Below are 17,302 nucleotides of genomic sequence, written 5' to 3'. Positions count from 1 at the left end.
TCTAAGAATATGGTCACATAGATGTGAACTATAGTGCTAATCATGCTATAAATGAAGTGATTGTTTTAATGTGTTCACTAAACAAGTGTATTAAAAGTGTATTATAGATTCATAGCTACATAGAGTATGTTTTATAAAATAGCTAAGCTCTCTTAAAAGAAAGCAGAAATATATCCAGTGTGTAACTAAATTAAATACCAAAGAAAATGGCATTGAATTTTAAGGAGTGGATTATGGTTTTGTGGTCAAATTATTTTTGATATATTGAATATGAATTCAAAAGGAAGACTATAAACAAAATACTGAGAAGAGCTGGGGAACAAGATTTAAGAGCTATTTAATCCCTTGCTAGACAAGGGCAATAATGCAAAGACATAATTCACTGTAGTTGGAAGATGAGAAAAACAAAGTAAATCTCAGATTTGAATTCAATGCTATATTTCTAGGTGTACACACACACACACACACACACACACACACACACACACACGCAGTCAATGCATGTGAACATACCCACCCAGTACATGGGTAGACCTGATTAAAGGAGTGGTAAACATTTTCTGGAAGAGAAGTTGAGTTGAACACACACATCCTTTTTCAATTATAAGGTCTGTTAGACTTAAATGGCACAACAGTCTGTCAGGGAAGTGGCGAAATCATCACAGATTGTTGAGTGATTCAAAATTAGATCAGATGAAGCACTTTAAAAATACCCTGCAGGAAACAACGTGATGTTGAGAAGGCAATAAAAATATGACCTAGGTTGGTCTTTTCCATCTCTAATTTTTAATGCTTTTTATGTAGTTTAAAAATAAAAAGTATAATATTTACAGAAGTGCTGAAAGTTAGGGCCTAAACTCTAATGTGCTTATTATTGAACATTAATGTATACAATTCACATGGCTGTATTGCAGAAACAGCAGAACTGTGGTTATATATGTGTTAGTCCTTTCCCTACTACTATGAAATCAACAATGAAGAATGAGTTTAGGGTGTAGAGCAGTATTTAGGAAGTGGTTGGTAGAGTTATCCTTAAGAGTTAAGTTCTAAACGTGTATATCCAACATAACAGACCTTGATGTTAAAGTCAAAATTAAATAGGATTTAGAATTCCCCCCATATGTAATGTCATTATAACTGGATATAAACATATGAAAATGATGAAAAATGGTCTAGAAATTCTTTGAGAATTATTAACTAATGCATATTTAAAGAGAGAGAATGGATGAGAAGCAACTTCTAGAAGAGTTATTTTTCATTTTCTCCCTGACCCTCTGATTTTAATTAACATTCAAATGAGAGATCAACCAAAGGACTTGTATGCATGCATATAAGTAGAATCCATGGACACAGACAGTAGGGGGGTGAGGGCATGTGTTGGAGGGGGTGGGGTGGGAACCACCGGGAGAGGTCAATGGGAGAAAAAGGAGACATATGTAATACTTTAACAATAAAGAATTAAAAATCAAAAAGAAATAAAAACAAATGCAATCTCTTTATATCATTTGGATTTTCTTATATTCAAAGGCAGTCAAGGTACTACATAAAATGAATGAAATGGAGTAGAAAGGGCTCAATAAATTCTAATAGTTTCTAATTTATGCTTTTTTCTTTTAACTTACAGTGATTTGTTTGGGTGGGAAACTCTCCTATCTTCATGTCAAACAAATGTACTTTAAGCAGTGGGAACTTCCTGTTCTTCAGAGTCAGGCTTGTGACCTTTTGGATAAACCATTGGTTAGACCAGGGCCCCAGTGGATCAGCTGTCTGGGACCAGTCCTGACAGAGGCCTCCCTCACTGACAGATAGTTTCTAGACCAGCAGTGTGCCCTCTGAGCTGTCCAAATGCTTTGTGGCTCACTGATCATCCTTATCCCATGTGACTGGTTTTATATAAACTTCATAGAAAATCTTGTTAGGCTGACTTCTCTCATGCCCGCTTCTGAAAGGATGTTATTTGATACAAAGCCCACTTACACACAGAAAATAGAGAGGGAGGCCATTTGCCCAGTTCTTAAAGTTTGCTGTGGTAGCGAGGCAAAATTAAACGACCATTTTCCTTTGGAAGCAGCGGTGGTAGGAGGTGCTGGCCATGGCCAGCATTTGCCTTGGTGCTTAGCCCACTGATGGTAGAAGATATTTAGTAAACTTTTGTTGAATGAATACGCGAATGATCATGTCAAAGTAGGCTATATTTCAGTAATAGTCTTACTGTATTCATTTCTTAGCAACTGTCCTCCTAAAGTGGCCAGCCCTACAGGAAATGCAAAAACATGGGAGGAGAAAGGATGGGAACTTAATGCCAAAAGAATAAAAGTGACAGTCTGTGTCTAGCCATCTTTTGAATCATGAGTATATGAACAATCTTTGACTAGCCTTAAACTATTCAGCGTGACATACTGGGGGAAAATCATGGAATTTTGGAGAACAACACAACCTTGTCTAAATCGTAACTTTGCTACTAACTAATATTTTATCCAGACTAGATTATTTAACCTATCTGAGGCTAAGTTTTCCTTCATTAAAATGGAGAAATTACCTCTAGCCTTGTAAGCCTTTTGCCTTGTTTTGAGGTAAATCACTTGTATGGGTGTATCTGTATCTTAACAATAGTAGTAAGAGTTTTCATTTCTTGAGTATCATCTAGATGCCTGGGTCAGGGCTGGAGGATGTATAAACATTTCCATTAACTTGCCCACTAACTGTGCAAGGTGAATAGTATCATTCTCATGGTACAAGTAACAATTGAGAGTCACCGATGAAAAGGAATATATACAAGACCGCAGAGCTAACAAGTGTGAGAGCAGAGATTTGACTTGATGTTTATCTAATACCTGAGCCCAGGCTTTAATTTATCCCGATTAATAAATATTATTTTCTTCCTTGTTCCAAAGAAATAGAAATTACACAACTCTCCCTTTTCTAATCAATATCTTTATTTACCTTCTATATGGCAGTGGCTCTATTCTCCATAACAAACCCCACTAGGTCCAATAATTTGATCCATTCTGTTCACATATTTAGAGTCCAACTGAGTGCTCCACACAGGTAGTGTTTTTAGTTATCATTATTGGATGTCACATCTTTTCAATAGATTTGTCCTACGTTATTTCAAATTAGCTAAGTAATACTGAAGCCCAGAGAGGGTCGGGGGTGCAGTAAACTTTTAGAGTCACTGAGATAACTTAGGTTTTCTATAACCCAGCCTGAGGGAGAAAACAAGATGTAGTCTTCAGAATATTTCAAAGCACAGCAGTTTCTATGTTCTGTCATGAATAGAGTCAGAGGTTCTTCTGGCTGTGCATCGACCTGTGATGTCAGTGGGAACTTTGAATATGAAGGGTGGAGACGCCTAACTTGGATGATCTGCCTATGGAGTTGTTAGCAGAAGCTGGAAATGCTTATAACCATGGCTGAGTCAGAAGGATATGAACCCTGGGCTTATTCTGACAGTTGTCTTTAATTAAATGAGCCTGGCTCTGTTAGATTCTGGCAAGTCAGCTGTTTAGAAAGCGCCAGTTCTTTGGAAATCATCTCACTTTCCCAAGTTTTGTTTTTACTCAGAGTCTTGGATTTTGTTTTCGTTTTCCATTTTCAGATTTATAATCGCCTAGATACAAATTGCTGTGGATTCAAACCGCGAAAGGAAGATACCTGTGTACAGAATGGACTGAGGCCAAATTGTGACAACCAAGATTCTGTGGCTCTCGCACACATTATCCAGCGAAAGCATGACCCAAGGCATTTGGTCTTTATAGACAACAAGGGTTTCTTTGACAGAAGCGAAGATAACCTAAACTTCAAATTGTTAAAAGGCATCAAAGAGTAAGTTTTATAATGTAGTAACAGCAGATTTGTATTAAATAAGTAGTATAATTTGGAGAAAATTTACATCCTATGTCTGACCGATTGTAGCCCTTGAAATGAATTGTGGTTGTGGAATCTGGAAATAGAGGCCCAGAAAAGGGAAACAAACCCAGTGGAACAGAACAAGAGTGCAGCCAGGGTGTCCCTGTCACCAACCAATACAATCTACAAAGCTCCCGTCACCTTTCACATCCATCATGTTGCTTGGCCCTCACTGTGCAAATCCATGTGGATTAGGTTGGAAGCATGCAGGAATCTCTGGAATAGGACCTGGCAGGACAGGGATAAGCAGGTGGCAGAGACTCCGTTATTAGGCCCTGGAGCAGGGGAGCTGACAGACATTTGGATATTGACATGCTAGGATGTCCAAAGGCATAATAAACTCAAGTGACTTTTATGAACGTGGCGAAAAGTCAGAGCCAATCTGCCCAGTAAAATACAGTATCAAAGGACGGCAGCTATTTAAAGAGGTAGGAGGGTTTTTGAGCATTTGCAAACCTTTCTAGTAGACAGAGATTATGGAAAATAGTTCCTTGAACCTACCTCTAGTTGGAAATAAAGGAAACCAAGACACTTAATAGAGGCAAAGCCCTGCTGTAGAGTCTGAGCTATTCAACCCACTATGGAGATTGGGACTAGATTCTGGCTCCACCTGTAGCCAATCTTCATTGTATGCCCACCTTAGTCAGAAATTAGGGTGACTAAGAAATTGGGGTATGTTTGAGAATTGAAAAGAAAGGGGGTGCATTAATAAAATAGTTAAACAGCTGTGTGAAATTAAGTTACTGCTGGGAAATACATGAGCAAGTCTAAAATTGAGGGTAGAACCCAGGTCTTCCAAATCCAAGTTCAATAATTTTCTGCAATAACTTATGTACATGCTGTTGCTGTTACTTTTGTAAATAGTACTTTGAAGCATATTTCAGTAGTTCATCTTAGCATTGACAACTAATGTTGATTTGTGCATTTTTAACACTAAAGACAGTACTTACTTTTGCTGTAAGAGTTTCATGAACCCTAATTTCATGCGTTTTTACCATGTCTTGCCCTGTTAATACCTGTGTTCACATCACTTTGTGGGTTGAAGATTGAATATATGGCATATTCTCTCTTTAAGTGTATAAACTAAGGACATTTTATGTGTAGAAAATTTACAAACCTAAGGCATCAATTACTGAGTTGATATTATGGGTTTTCTTAAATCCCTAGCCCTAAATTTTCTCTTAGAATTAGGAGTACACAGAGAATACAGGCCATCCATTCATATATGTATGAATACTGTTTTATTTATACTTTTAAAGAAGATTAAATTTTAAATGTATTATGAAGAGAAATGAGCTCAAAGTTGTCTTTTTAGAATATGTAATTCACACATTTAAAAGCAAAAATGAAGACTTTGCTGACCCAGATTTATGCATAGAATATTTGTATTAATTAATGTAATGCAAAGATAGAAATTTTTAAAAATTTTCCTTCACAAAAAGGTTAGTCCCTGAAAAGAGCCATGATTTTTAACAATATTATCTTACCCATTCTGCCACAGCTAAATTAGTTGAAGGGCCATAGAATTTCTAAATTATTAACACTTCCTAGAGCAAAAGTGCTTAATTAATAGTATGGCCACTAAATTACATAGTGCACATCTCCCGGGAGCTCAGAGCAGCTTACCAGCATTATTTAAGTCCCCACTTACGCAGACTCATTAAGCACATCCCGCTCGGTGGCCTTTGCTCTCTCTGCAGCATCTGCTGGGCGGGAGCACCAGAATCCCTTGCATTCATGCTCCCTGAGTGCCACCCTCAACTTGCTCCACTGACATTTTGTAAAGGTGCTTAGAAGCCCTGGAACTTCTGGCAATTTGTACTCTTCAAATAAGTGTATGTTCTTATTTTAGTTTTTAAGGAACAGCTAAGTTTTTTTTTTTAATTTAAATTCTTTATTGTTTAAAGTATTACATATGTCTCCTTCCCCTCCCCCCCCCCCCCCATTAACCTCTTCCCGGCCATTGGAATAGCTACATTTACTTGAAAATTACTATTAAGTCCCAGCATTTTTACTGTGCTCTCATCAGCATTTTCATAAAAGCCAGGAGAGGCCAAACTGATCATATGTAATTCACACATTGAAAAGCAAAAAATGAGACTTTGCTAACCCAGATTGATGCATAGAATATTCTTATTAATTAATGTAATGCAAAGACAGGTACTTTTAAAAAAATTTTCTTGACAAAAAGAATTCATCACTGAAAAGAACCATGATTTTTTAACAGTTTTATCTTACACATTCTGCCACAGCTAAATTAGTTCAAAGGGCCATAAATTTCTAAATCATGGATTATTAGTACTTCATAGAGCAAAATTGCTTAATTAATAGTATGGTCATTAAATTACATTGTGCATGTCTTCAGGGAGCCAAACATCTATATCCTATCTAATAAAAGAGAAACATGCAAATGGACTGTACCTCTGCTACGCCCACAAGCCATGCCCACCAGCCAATCAGGAGCGAGTATGCAAATTAACCCAAGAAGTATGGCGGCGGCCACAGAGCTGGAGAGAGCAGGAGGCTTGGGTTGCCCCCTGGCGATGGAGGAAGCCAAGCTATCTGCCCGCCCTGGCCTGCCCTGGCCTCTGCTCAAGGCTACAAAGTTTCAATTATAGAAGATAAACAAATCCCAGATACCAGGGCCTCCCCTTGGTCACCAGGGGGTGTGGCTGGCCTGCAAACTACCACAGGCCCCTTGTCCAGGCCTCCCCACACCCCAAGGGAACCCCTACTCTGATCCGGGACACCTTTTAGGGCAAACCAGCCAGCCCCCACCTGTGCACCAGGCCTCTATCCTATCTAATAAAAGAGTAATATGCAAATTGACTGTCACTCCAACACACAGATGGCTGCCCCATGTGGTCAAAGTTGGCTGCCCCCATGTGGACACAAGATGGCCACCACAAGATGGTCAGCAGTGGAGGGCAGTTGGGAGGGACCAGGCCTGCAAGGGAGGGCAGTTGTGGGCGATCAGGCCAGCAAGGGAGGGCAGTTGGGAGGGGCCAGGCCTGCAAGGGAGGGCAGTTGTGGGCAATCAGGCCTGCAGGGGAGGGCAGTTAGGGGTGACCAGGCTGGTAGAGGAGGGAAGTTGGGGGGGGGGGACCAGGCCTGCAGGGAAGGGCAGTTGGGGGGTACCCAGGCCTGCAGGGGAGAGCTGTTGGGGGGGACCAGGCCTGCAGGAGAGGATAGTTAGGGGTGACCAGGCCTGCAGGGGAGGGGAGTTGGGGGCAAACAGGCTGGCAGGGGAGCAGTTAGGCATCAATCAGGCTGGCAGTGGATTGGTTAGGGGGTGATCAGGCTGGCAGGCAGAAGCTGTTAGGGGCAATCAGGAAGGCAGGCAGGCGAGCAGTTGGGAGCCAGCAGTCCTGGATTGTGAGAGGGGCCCCAGATTGGAGAGGGTGCAGGCTGGGCTGAGGGACACCCCCCACCTGTGCACGAATTTCGTGCACCGGGCCTCTAGTATATATATAAAAGCCTAAACGACAGGTCAACTGGACAACCAAATGACTGGCTGGTTGCTATGATGTGCACTGACCACCAGGGGGCAGATGCTTACTGTAGGCACTGCTCCCTGGTGGTCAGTGTGCTTCCACTGTGGGAGTACCACTCAGCTGACCGATGGGTGCCAGACGTCGGGCTCATGGCTGGCAAATGCAGCTGTGGTGGCATGAGCCTCTCCCACCTCCCGCCTCTGCAGCAGTGCTACTGAGCAGCGGAGGCAACATGCACAGCGGGGCCTGGATGAGCGGGAGCGGCACCCTGGCCACCTGCCGCCTGCTGCTTCATGAACTACTACATCCCTCGGGGGATGTCAGACTGCCAGTTTCCAACATCCCCTGAGAGATTCTGGATTGCTAGAGGGCGTAGGCCAGGCTGAGAGACCCCACTGGTTTCATGAATCCATGTACTGGGCCTCTAGTTACTTCTAATTTTGATTTAGCAAACATTACTTGTAATTTTGAACCAGAAATTTTACAAAGTTCTTCAGATAATGGATGTCTTAGCCCCTTGGCTTTATACTTTCTGAATGAAGAACAGAAAGCACTCTGATAAGGCAATTCAATAAGGACCCTTCTAAGGTTTTCCAGAGAGATGGTTCATTGTGGAATGCTCTGGCTCTAATCCTCGAGTTTCACTATGTTTATTTGAAAACAATTTAGTATTCCAGTTTCATAAAATGCTCCCAGATCCTCAGAATTCCTGGAGTCTAATCTGAATCAAGGACACTTCTTTATTTAATTGGGCATTTTGGAATGATTCTTTCTCTTCTTCCTACATATATTTTGGATTATTTTACCTTAAATTCAGTCGTGCAAATTCTACTCAGGTAGAGAACTTTACTGAATTTCTCAACATTTTGCTTCTCATATTTACTTGCATAAAACTCCACATTGACAGTTATGAGAATACTGTTCTACTTGACAGATTCAAGTGGTTTCCATGGGTGAAATGGAGTTTAGGATTGAGGAAAGTATTTTTGCTAGGCTAACAGAGACCTTTTTAATTCTGTGCCTCTCGTTGCCTACACATAATGACCTTAAGTCAAATGCTGGTATGTCAGGTTCTCATTTTGTATAGATCAGTGGTCGGCAAACTCATTAGTCAGCAGAGCCAAATATCAACAGTACAATGATTGAAATTTCTTTTGAGAGCCAAATTTTTTAAACGTAAACTTCTTCTAACTCCACTTCTTCAAAATAGACTCGCCGAGGCCGTGGTATTTTGTGGAAGAGCCACACTCAGGGGGCCAAAGAGCCGCATGTGGCTTGCGAGCCACAGTTTGCCGACCATGGGTATAGATAATTCATTTCTCTTAAAACATATTGTTCTAATATATTACTATTAGGATAAGTATTATCTTGACACTGATAAAAAAGTTTTGATTCTCAAGGTACTATTTGATAGTGTGATTTATTCCAGATTAATGAAAGACAGAGCAGTTGGGGAAGGTCTGATATTTTCAAACAATCACTAAAAATGAAATATGATTTTGTATTTTCAGGTTTCCTGAATCTGCAGTGTCTGTTTTGAAGAGCCAGCACTTACGGCAGAAACTCCTTCAATCTCTGTTTCTTGATAAAGTTTATTGGGAGAGTCAAGGAGGTAGACAAGGAATTGAAAAGCTTATTGATGTAATAGAACAAAGAGCCAAAATCCTTCTCACCTACATCAATGCACATGGAGCCAAAGTATTGCCTATGAATGAATAACAAAAGGGTCTTCTGGCTAGAGGACTAGATACATTTATGGATTTTTGTTTCTAAATCAAGTACACAAACTTCAACTCCTCTTAGGAATGAGATAGAGTAGATAAATACATAAAATAAATGAATTTAACCAAGTATATATGATGGGCCTGCATGCCATAAGCAGACTTATAAAGCTTTAAAAAATATTCTCCTCAAAAATATTTGTTTATATTTTCACTACCATCGTTATGTGAGTCTCAACATCTGATTACAAAATGGTTGCAATTATTATGACAGCAAGTTTTGTTAAAACATTTGTCATATTGTTGAATAGAACAGTATAAACTGACTCCTTTAAGAAATATTTTGTGCCATTTTCACTGGTCTGACCAAATACTAATGGGAATGAACCTTGAATATTTTTGTTGCTGATTGCTAAAACAGAAGTCCCAGCACTTATCCAGGGGCACCGCTAAACTGGAAAACCGAGGCACATGACCTACAAATACATCAGTGCCTTCAATAATTCTAAATAGAAATGGTGAGTTATTTGCAAAACTACCAGTTTATATTCTATTGTATCTATAAATAATTAGTTGTTTCTGTGATTTTGAGCAGCAAGAATCACATTTTCCATTCCCTTTTAGAAATTGTCGTCAGTGTAGAAATTGTCCAAATCTGACAATTTATACATTAGGTAGTTTTGCCCTCTCAATTTTGGTCCAATTTATGTCTAGTGGCTTAGAAAGTAAATAATTTTAAGGTTTGAAGTTACCTAGTTGAAACTGTACTTATGGAGTATCCCCCCGCCCCTTGTTTTTTAAAAGATGTTATTTAAAAAAATTTTGTAATTTCTACAGGGTTTATGTATAATTTCTGTGTATTTCATTAATAATAGATTTCTTCAAATTGGTTCAGTGTAATTACATTGAAACTGGTTTGATTGATACTGCTCAGATATTGACAATAGGATTAGATATTGACTATGTTTAAATATATTGTTTGGCTTATTCTAATATAAGAAATATGAGCAAAATAAATTAAAACTTGATTCTGGTAATTGGTCCTCAAGGAAAGCACATGACTAGAACTAAAACAGCATATTTGGATATTATTAAGCCTTAAAGAATTCTCCCCAAACTCTCTCTGCCAACTTTTTAATTAGGTGGAAGGGTGTGGCATGTAGTGTTCATGTGTTGGGTCTTTATATCCTTGGAAGATACCCACATTGTTATGTAAGACAAATGTTCATAGAGAGGTTTCAGACCTTGGATCAAGTCATCATTACCCTCCCATCCCATATACCCCACCCCTTATTTAAAAGCTGATATACTGACTTTTCCTTTCCCTGAAAGTTTTAAAATGCAGTTTAAGAATGTTTTAAATAATAATAAATTTAAGAATGTTTTTAATAACAATGAGATCATATCTATAGGTTCTAATTCATACAAAAGTATAGGGTCAAAATATCAAAATAACATGTTAAGTACAGGAGAAGATAGAACAAGGAGAAAGGAATCATTTTAGCATCTAATTATAGCTGTTTTAGGCTCATATTCAAGTACTGCTATTTAGCACCCTTATTTGCTGGGCTTCCCTTTGGCGAATTGGTCTTCAGACCATTATCCTGTATGATTTTCCTGGTACAGCCCTGAGTGTCTTCCTCTGGCCTCACATATTCAGAGTGCTCTTTGGTTCTGCTGAGTCTTCACCTTTACCTGTTGTATTTGGCCTTTTATATTTGACCTTTTAAAAATATATATATTTTTATTGATTTCAGAGAGAAAGGGAGAGGGAAGAGAGAGAGAAACATCAATGATTATAGAGAATCATTGATCATCTGCCTCCTGCACACCTCCATTGGGGATCGAGCCCACAACCTGGGCATGTGCCCTTGACCAGAATTGAACCCGGGACCCTTCAGTCCGAAGGCCTACGCTCTATTCACAGAGCCAAACCAGCTAGGGCTATTTGGCCTTTTTAAGATTGCTTTTGTCTTCTTCTAATTAATCATTATATTAATGAAAAATTGACTAAACAAAAGTTTGAGGCCCTAGGTTCTATGTTGAGCCACTGACTTGAAATAACTCTGTCAAGTTGCCTTACACCTTGTCTTATCAAAGTGGCATATTTGCATCTTAATATGCTTTTTATGAAATATACCATCTTCATCAAAGCTCTGATATTGGTGGTGGGAATTCCAGCCTTCTTAGAAGTGAACTTTAATTTTGTGTCTCAAGCTACTGCTTTTGGGCAGCTTGGTCTTCTCACATATGGGTCTGGCTTTGTTTATTATGCCTCCGTTTATTCTGAGATGCTTAATATTAAACAAAAAGTCGAGGGACACATGTTAGTTTTAGTCATCTTTGCTTTTTTAACAGTATATTTTGTCTTATAATCAGTGAATAATTCATGCTGTATTATTTTTGAATAATGGATAGTGGAAGACTAGGCTTTTAATTCTAATAAGTAATGCTCTTCATTTCTCTTACTGAAAATACTTGGTGCCTTTCAAATATACTCAGATTATGCTGTGGTTGGGTTCTCATAAGCACATTATGTGGTTTATTTATAACTTGATAATTTTAAAATAGAACAATTTACCTTGGCAGACATACAAAAGCTCTTCTGGAGTGATTTGTTTTCTTTAAGTTGATGATCTGAAAATAACTGTTGTCTTAAAAATCTGTAATAAAATATTAGAAATTAAAAATGCATGCTTTTCCTTTTTGTAGATGAGTTCATTTTCTTTTGTGGGTGGTTTACTTTTTAGAAGTTAAGTATAGGTGAATATTTGCTACCTTTATGCATGGTAAAAGAAACAATTAAGAGTCAAGAATTGTATTGAATTGTATTTGTGTAGACATATACTTGATATTGTTATTAGTGGTGTTATTCTTTATCTTGATGTACATAAAGCATTGTTGTAGGTAGTATGCAAATTAATTAACAGATATCATAAACTATAAGAGAATAATTTTTGGCTTTCGTTGCTTTGGGTGAGTCTTACAATTATGTTCACAGGTTCCTTTAGAGCATACATATTTGTTAAGTATATTAGGTAGGTACCTGTTGAACTTCTCAAAATATAAAAGGTCTTAGACTTATGCTCAAAATATTTATAATTTCTAAACTTGTGTAATAGCTTGTTTTTTTTCCATTGTGCCTTGAAATATACATTACATCTAATGAATAAAATATCCTAGATATAGAGTCATCTAAAAACTGTCTTATGAAATTCTAATGCTTATCCTAGTCCAGAACAAAGTGAGGCATTAGTCTGAAAATATGTTTTGGAAATTAGGTGAGGGTCAAATAAAGATGATTAAGACTTTTCTCTAAAAACTAAGTGGTATTATCAAGAATTAAGAACTATTATTCATGAAAAATAATTCCACTTGTCAGAAAAGTTATCTGACACTTGGCAATAGCCAGAAGAGATTCTTGAGGGTTTTTTTCAGTGCAGTGCTGTGTTGGACTTTTTATTTTATTTTTTTATTGAATGGACTATTTAACTATGTTGTAGGGCAGAGTTTAACTTGTAGATTTTTATACCATAGAGATATAGATCATTTCTGTCTGGTGAAAAAGATAATCCTAATGATTTTACAGTTTATTACCCTTTGTACATTAACTGGTTTTATATCTAGTGAAGCAATCTTATCCTAACATTGAGTATAAATATTAGCTTTTGACATACTCTTTGAAATGATTTTATCACTTTAGTGAGTCCCTCTTTAATTAATTGTTTAAATAAAATCTTTGACATATGCTCATATTACAGATGCCTAGGAGTCACAGTTTTATGTTTTTTGAAAAGTTTGCTTTAATACACTTTTGACTGCCAAGTCATATAATTTTATTTGCTTGGGATTCATGATTTTAAATTTTTGAAAATTTTACTTTAACCAAGTTTCAAAACATTGTTATATAATTAAAGAGCTGAATGATACTATGTGATCAGCATCTTGTCCAACACCCTTTTATTTTCTAGATGAAGAAACTTGAGGCTTAAAGAGGCCAAGTTACTTGCCTGAATTTACCCAAATGATTGATTTAGAATCTTAGGTGTTGAAACTGACTTAGAAAGTTAGAGAACCAAAACTTTCTCTGGGATTTCATTATCTACAACAATAAAATAAGAAACACTAGTTTAATAAAACCTGAAGGTCTTACATAGGCATATTTATGTGCATTAATAATTTTATGGCATATTTTTTTGTAAACTACAGGGGGTGGAATAAACAGAGAAGTTTCTCATACTATAAAACTTGTTGATAATCATGTTACACAGCTGATTGAGAATCTGCTATGTGTCATGCTGCATGCTGGGCAATGTGGATATACAAATTAATAAGTAACTTTTAATATGTTAGTCATCAATTGAGACCTATAATTAGACTCTAACTTAAAGCTTTAGTGGAAAAAGTTGAGGAAAGAAATTCTTTAAGGAATGTCTAGAAATAAATTCTTACTTAGAGGATTGTTTACTCACAGTGAATTTTACTGTATCTCTATTATTGACTGGTGCTTAAAAATGACAATTTGGATTCATTTTTGTGGCTGGACAAATCGACCTATTTATTTTAATACTGGAGGCCTAGTGCACGAAATTTGTGCACAGGTAGGGTCCCTAGGCTTGGCCAGTGATCAGGGCTGATCGGGGCCTTCTGGCTGCTGGCCGGGGCCTCCCTTCATACTGTGCTGCTCCCTGGTGGTCAGCGCACATCATAGAGAGTGAGCGAACCCCCGGTCTCTCGGTCAAACTCCCGTGGGGACACTTTGCTTATTAGCCTTTTATATGTATAGATGTCCTGAGGACATGACTGTGTTCCAAAATGTTGGTCCAATAGTAGATGCTCATAATGACCATCCTGATCCATCAAAAATGTGCTAGTGTATGTGAGTTCTGGATCACTTTGAGAAGCTGATTAGAAGCACAGCCAGGCTACATAATTCTGCATATAATTTCAAAGGGTTTTTGGACCCTACACAACCATCCATGGAACTCTTTCCTCTCAGGTCTGTGATCTCCCAGGTTAAGAATTATTGATTTACAGTATATTTAAGAAGGTGGGAAATAATATTATACACTTTAGAAATACTTTACTTAGTGCATATAAAAGTTTTGCTTTTATACAAAGGTGAAAACTTAGGTTTTGGAAAAATTATTTAAATCTTATTTAAATAAAGTATTTAATGAGATGCCAATGAAAATTGAGAGGATTTAACGAGATACTAGTAAAAGTTTAGGGACCATTTACTTTACTAATACTTTAACAGTTTTAGCCCATGCTATCAGTTCCAAATTCACTACCATTCACTTAATTAAACTAGAGAATGAAATTCTTTGAGGTTATCTTCATTGAGTCCTTTAATTTATTGAAGGTTATCAGTTACCTGATTTTTTGCTTGCTCTGATATACAAAAGATCCCAGATAGTCACTTATTTTATAGTGTCTTAGAGTATGAGGAAAGTTGAGTTAATGTATACAATTAAATGAAGTTATTTGATTTACCACCAATGGTTTTCTGGACATGAACATAATGTTCGTGCTTTTTAAAAATCAATTTCCTAAGAAAATGAATGAACTTTCCCCAATGGAATTATTTCCTTGACATTTATGGAAAGAACTGTAACCCTTTCTTACTGTTCCTTTGGCCAGTCGGAGAATTCAGAGTGTCTAGACTAGGCTCATTTCACCTTTTATCCCCTTTCACATGCAGGCACAGCTGTTTTAAGTCAAAATATGGCATCCTCCCTAATTTTTAAGCTCTTTAGTTCCTTAGGATAGGGCTCTGCTGTTAGGAAGGTCTGCCTCTAACGTGTTGTTGGCAGGCTCTGGTTAGCAACCTAAAAATGCACACGGTAAGTGAATGAAGTCACAGAACTCCTTCCTTATAGCAGCATTGTGTATGGTTAAATTAGTCATTTTTTTTCCATCTTGAAAAGGTATCTTTTCCCACATGATTGCATTTGGTTTGTTGATAAAAACATGCCCAATTATGTACACATTAAGAAAGCTCTATGCGTCTTCTTTCTAAAAAAAGCCATCTGCATTTCGTAGCAGCACTTGTCAAGATTTCTAAAGCTTTGGAGACAAAGAGCTAAACTATAAAGAAAACCTCCCTTGTCAGCGGTTTTAATCACATGCTGCAGAACGGCGAGCTGTGCTGTGTTTCCGAAGGCACAGTGGGCCGAGGAGAGTGGGACCAGCCACTAAGTGAGACCGACACAGCTGCGAGTCAGCACCTTGTGCCAACATTTTCTCTAGCTCCAGGACACCAGACATTGTTTTGGCTCATGCCCTGTGTTATTGGCTCAACTTCTGTTTAGGAGAACAAGAGATCTCGTTCTGTATCCTCATTTCAGGCCCTCAGGAGAAAAATCGAGGTCAACATTTTATTTTTTTTACTTCGTAGCGCTTTTAAAAAAAAATAAGCTGTGATTCAGATAGCCTAACTTGGTGAGAATACAATTAAGATTGTGAGATTCAGATCTTTCCAAAAGAGAAGGATGAAGTAATTCATAGCATCTCCTGGGAGAGAGTCAATCGTCCTCCTTTTAAATCAGGTAACAAGAGAGAGTTAAAAGAAGAACTTTTGTAAGAGTTTTGGTGACTATTGAGATAACGCTATTTGCTATTAATAGTGTGCCATTTCCTTTGTCTTACTCTCATTGTTGGTTGCAAGTAGAGATAATATGTTGTGACATGGCAGCATTCAGGGTAGCGAATTCCTAGTTAAAAAACACAAATTCCTAATTAAATCTTGACTTTAGCCCAGGCTACCTACCAGGTTCTGGTAGTAACACCCCTTCAGGTTGTGACAACCAAAAATGTCTCCAGAAATTGCAAAATGGTCCCTTAGGGGGGCAAAAATCACCTCCTACGTGAGAACCACTTTTTTTTTTGTCCATGGATAGAAAATCTTCCAGAAAAGGTAAACCTTTTAAATATGTTTTTCCTCTCACATTCAGTGTATGAAGATGTTCCCTGTCGAATTCCTTGTATTCTAATGTTTGGCCATGTTGTATGACATCAATCAGAGCCCGAAGAGGCCTCAGGGCTTGGGCAAAGTGACCAGTGAAAGAAGCTACATGAGACTCAGGAGGAAGAGATGTGCTGGGGCCCCAAGGAAACATTTTTTTAGGTGAAAAATAAATCTAGGACTTTTGACAAAGTAAATATCATGGCAAACATTTTGGAATGGGGGGCAGTTGGGGGCAAAAGTGCTTGAAAATCTGTGCCTTAACGTCCTCTGTCCCAGGGTCCGGTTTCTGTATTTCTTGAGAAGATGCCTGGAATATAAAGAAGCCAAACTCTCATCAGAGCCCCAACAGTCCTGTGGGAACCTCTTCCAGCAGAGGATCATAAGAAGTAAAGGGTGTTTCCTTATGAGAAAGGGGAGGAAGAATAGAAAAGTGCATTAGATTAAATTGTTAGGCCAGGGTTCAATTAGCAGCTGACGGGGAGTGCAGAATCAGCGTGGGAAGTAGAACAGGGTGGAGTATCAGAAAAGCCGGGTAAGTAATGCGGCAATGACAAAATGTCATCAAACCTCAGTGGCTTAAAACAAGAAAGGTAGATTTCTCACAGCATATGTCTATCCCAGCTTGACGAGAGGGCTTTGCTTTTCATAGTCACCTAGAGACCCTAGAGCAGTGGTTCTCAACCTTCCTAATGCCGCGACCCTTTAATATAGTTCCTCATGTTGTGGTGACCCCCAACCATAAAATTATTTTCATTGCTACTTCATAACTGTAATTTTACTACTGTTATGAATCGTAATGTAAATATCTGTGTTTTTTATGGTCTTAGGAGACCCTGCTAGTGGTTCTCAACCTGTGGGTCATGACCCACAGGTTGAGAACTGCTTCTGTAGAGCCTAAGAAGCGGTTCTCAACATGAGGAACTGTATTAAAGGGTCGTGGCATTAGAAAGGTTGAGAACCACTGCCCTAGAGGCAGCCTGGATGTTCCCATTTCTGTGCCCAAGTGAAAGTTCTGAAAAGCTTGCACTTCCAGTCACAGCTCACTAAACAAAAGCAGTCTCAGAAGTAGGGAAACTTGAACTACCTGATGAATAACATTGGTCACTACAGCACGTGGTGAGAGCTACAGGTGGTGTCTCTGATAATAATGGAGGCAAATATAACCTAAACTATTGTTGTTTATCCAATGAGCTTTTTTTTTTTTTCCT

General features: G+C 38.2%; 1 protein-coding gene across 3 annotated transcripts in view; it reads left to right on the top strand.

Annotated features, from left to right (window-relative positions):
• GASK1B (golgi associated kinase 1B) overlaps positions 1-12,205 on the top strand; it is a 53,771-nt gene extending 41,566 nt beyond the window's left edge. For all 3 annotated transcript variants that reach the window (XM_028152462.2, XM_008144513.3, XM_028152463.2), the window contains exons 4-5: positions 3,599-3,825; positions 8,915-12,205. In XM_028152462.2, coding sequence (XP_028008263.2) covers positions 3,599-3,825; positions 8,915-9,122 — 435 coding nt within the window. In that variant the 3' untranslated portion in view covers positions 9,123-12,205. The remainder of the gene's footprint in view (positions 1-3,598; positions 3,826-8,914) is intronic.
• Positions 12,206-17,302: the final 5,097 nt, after the last annotated feature.

Source organism: Eptesicus fuscus, chromosome 6, assembly GCF_027574615.1.
Source record: "Eptesicus fuscus isolate TK198812 chromosome 6, DD_ASM_mEF_20220401, whole genome shotgun sequence".
Taxonomy (NCBI): Eukaryota; Metazoa; Chordata; class Mammalia; order Chiroptera; family Vespertilionidae; genus Eptesicus; species Eptesicus fuscus.
This window is presented reverse-complemented; position numbering and strand designations above follow the sequence as displayed.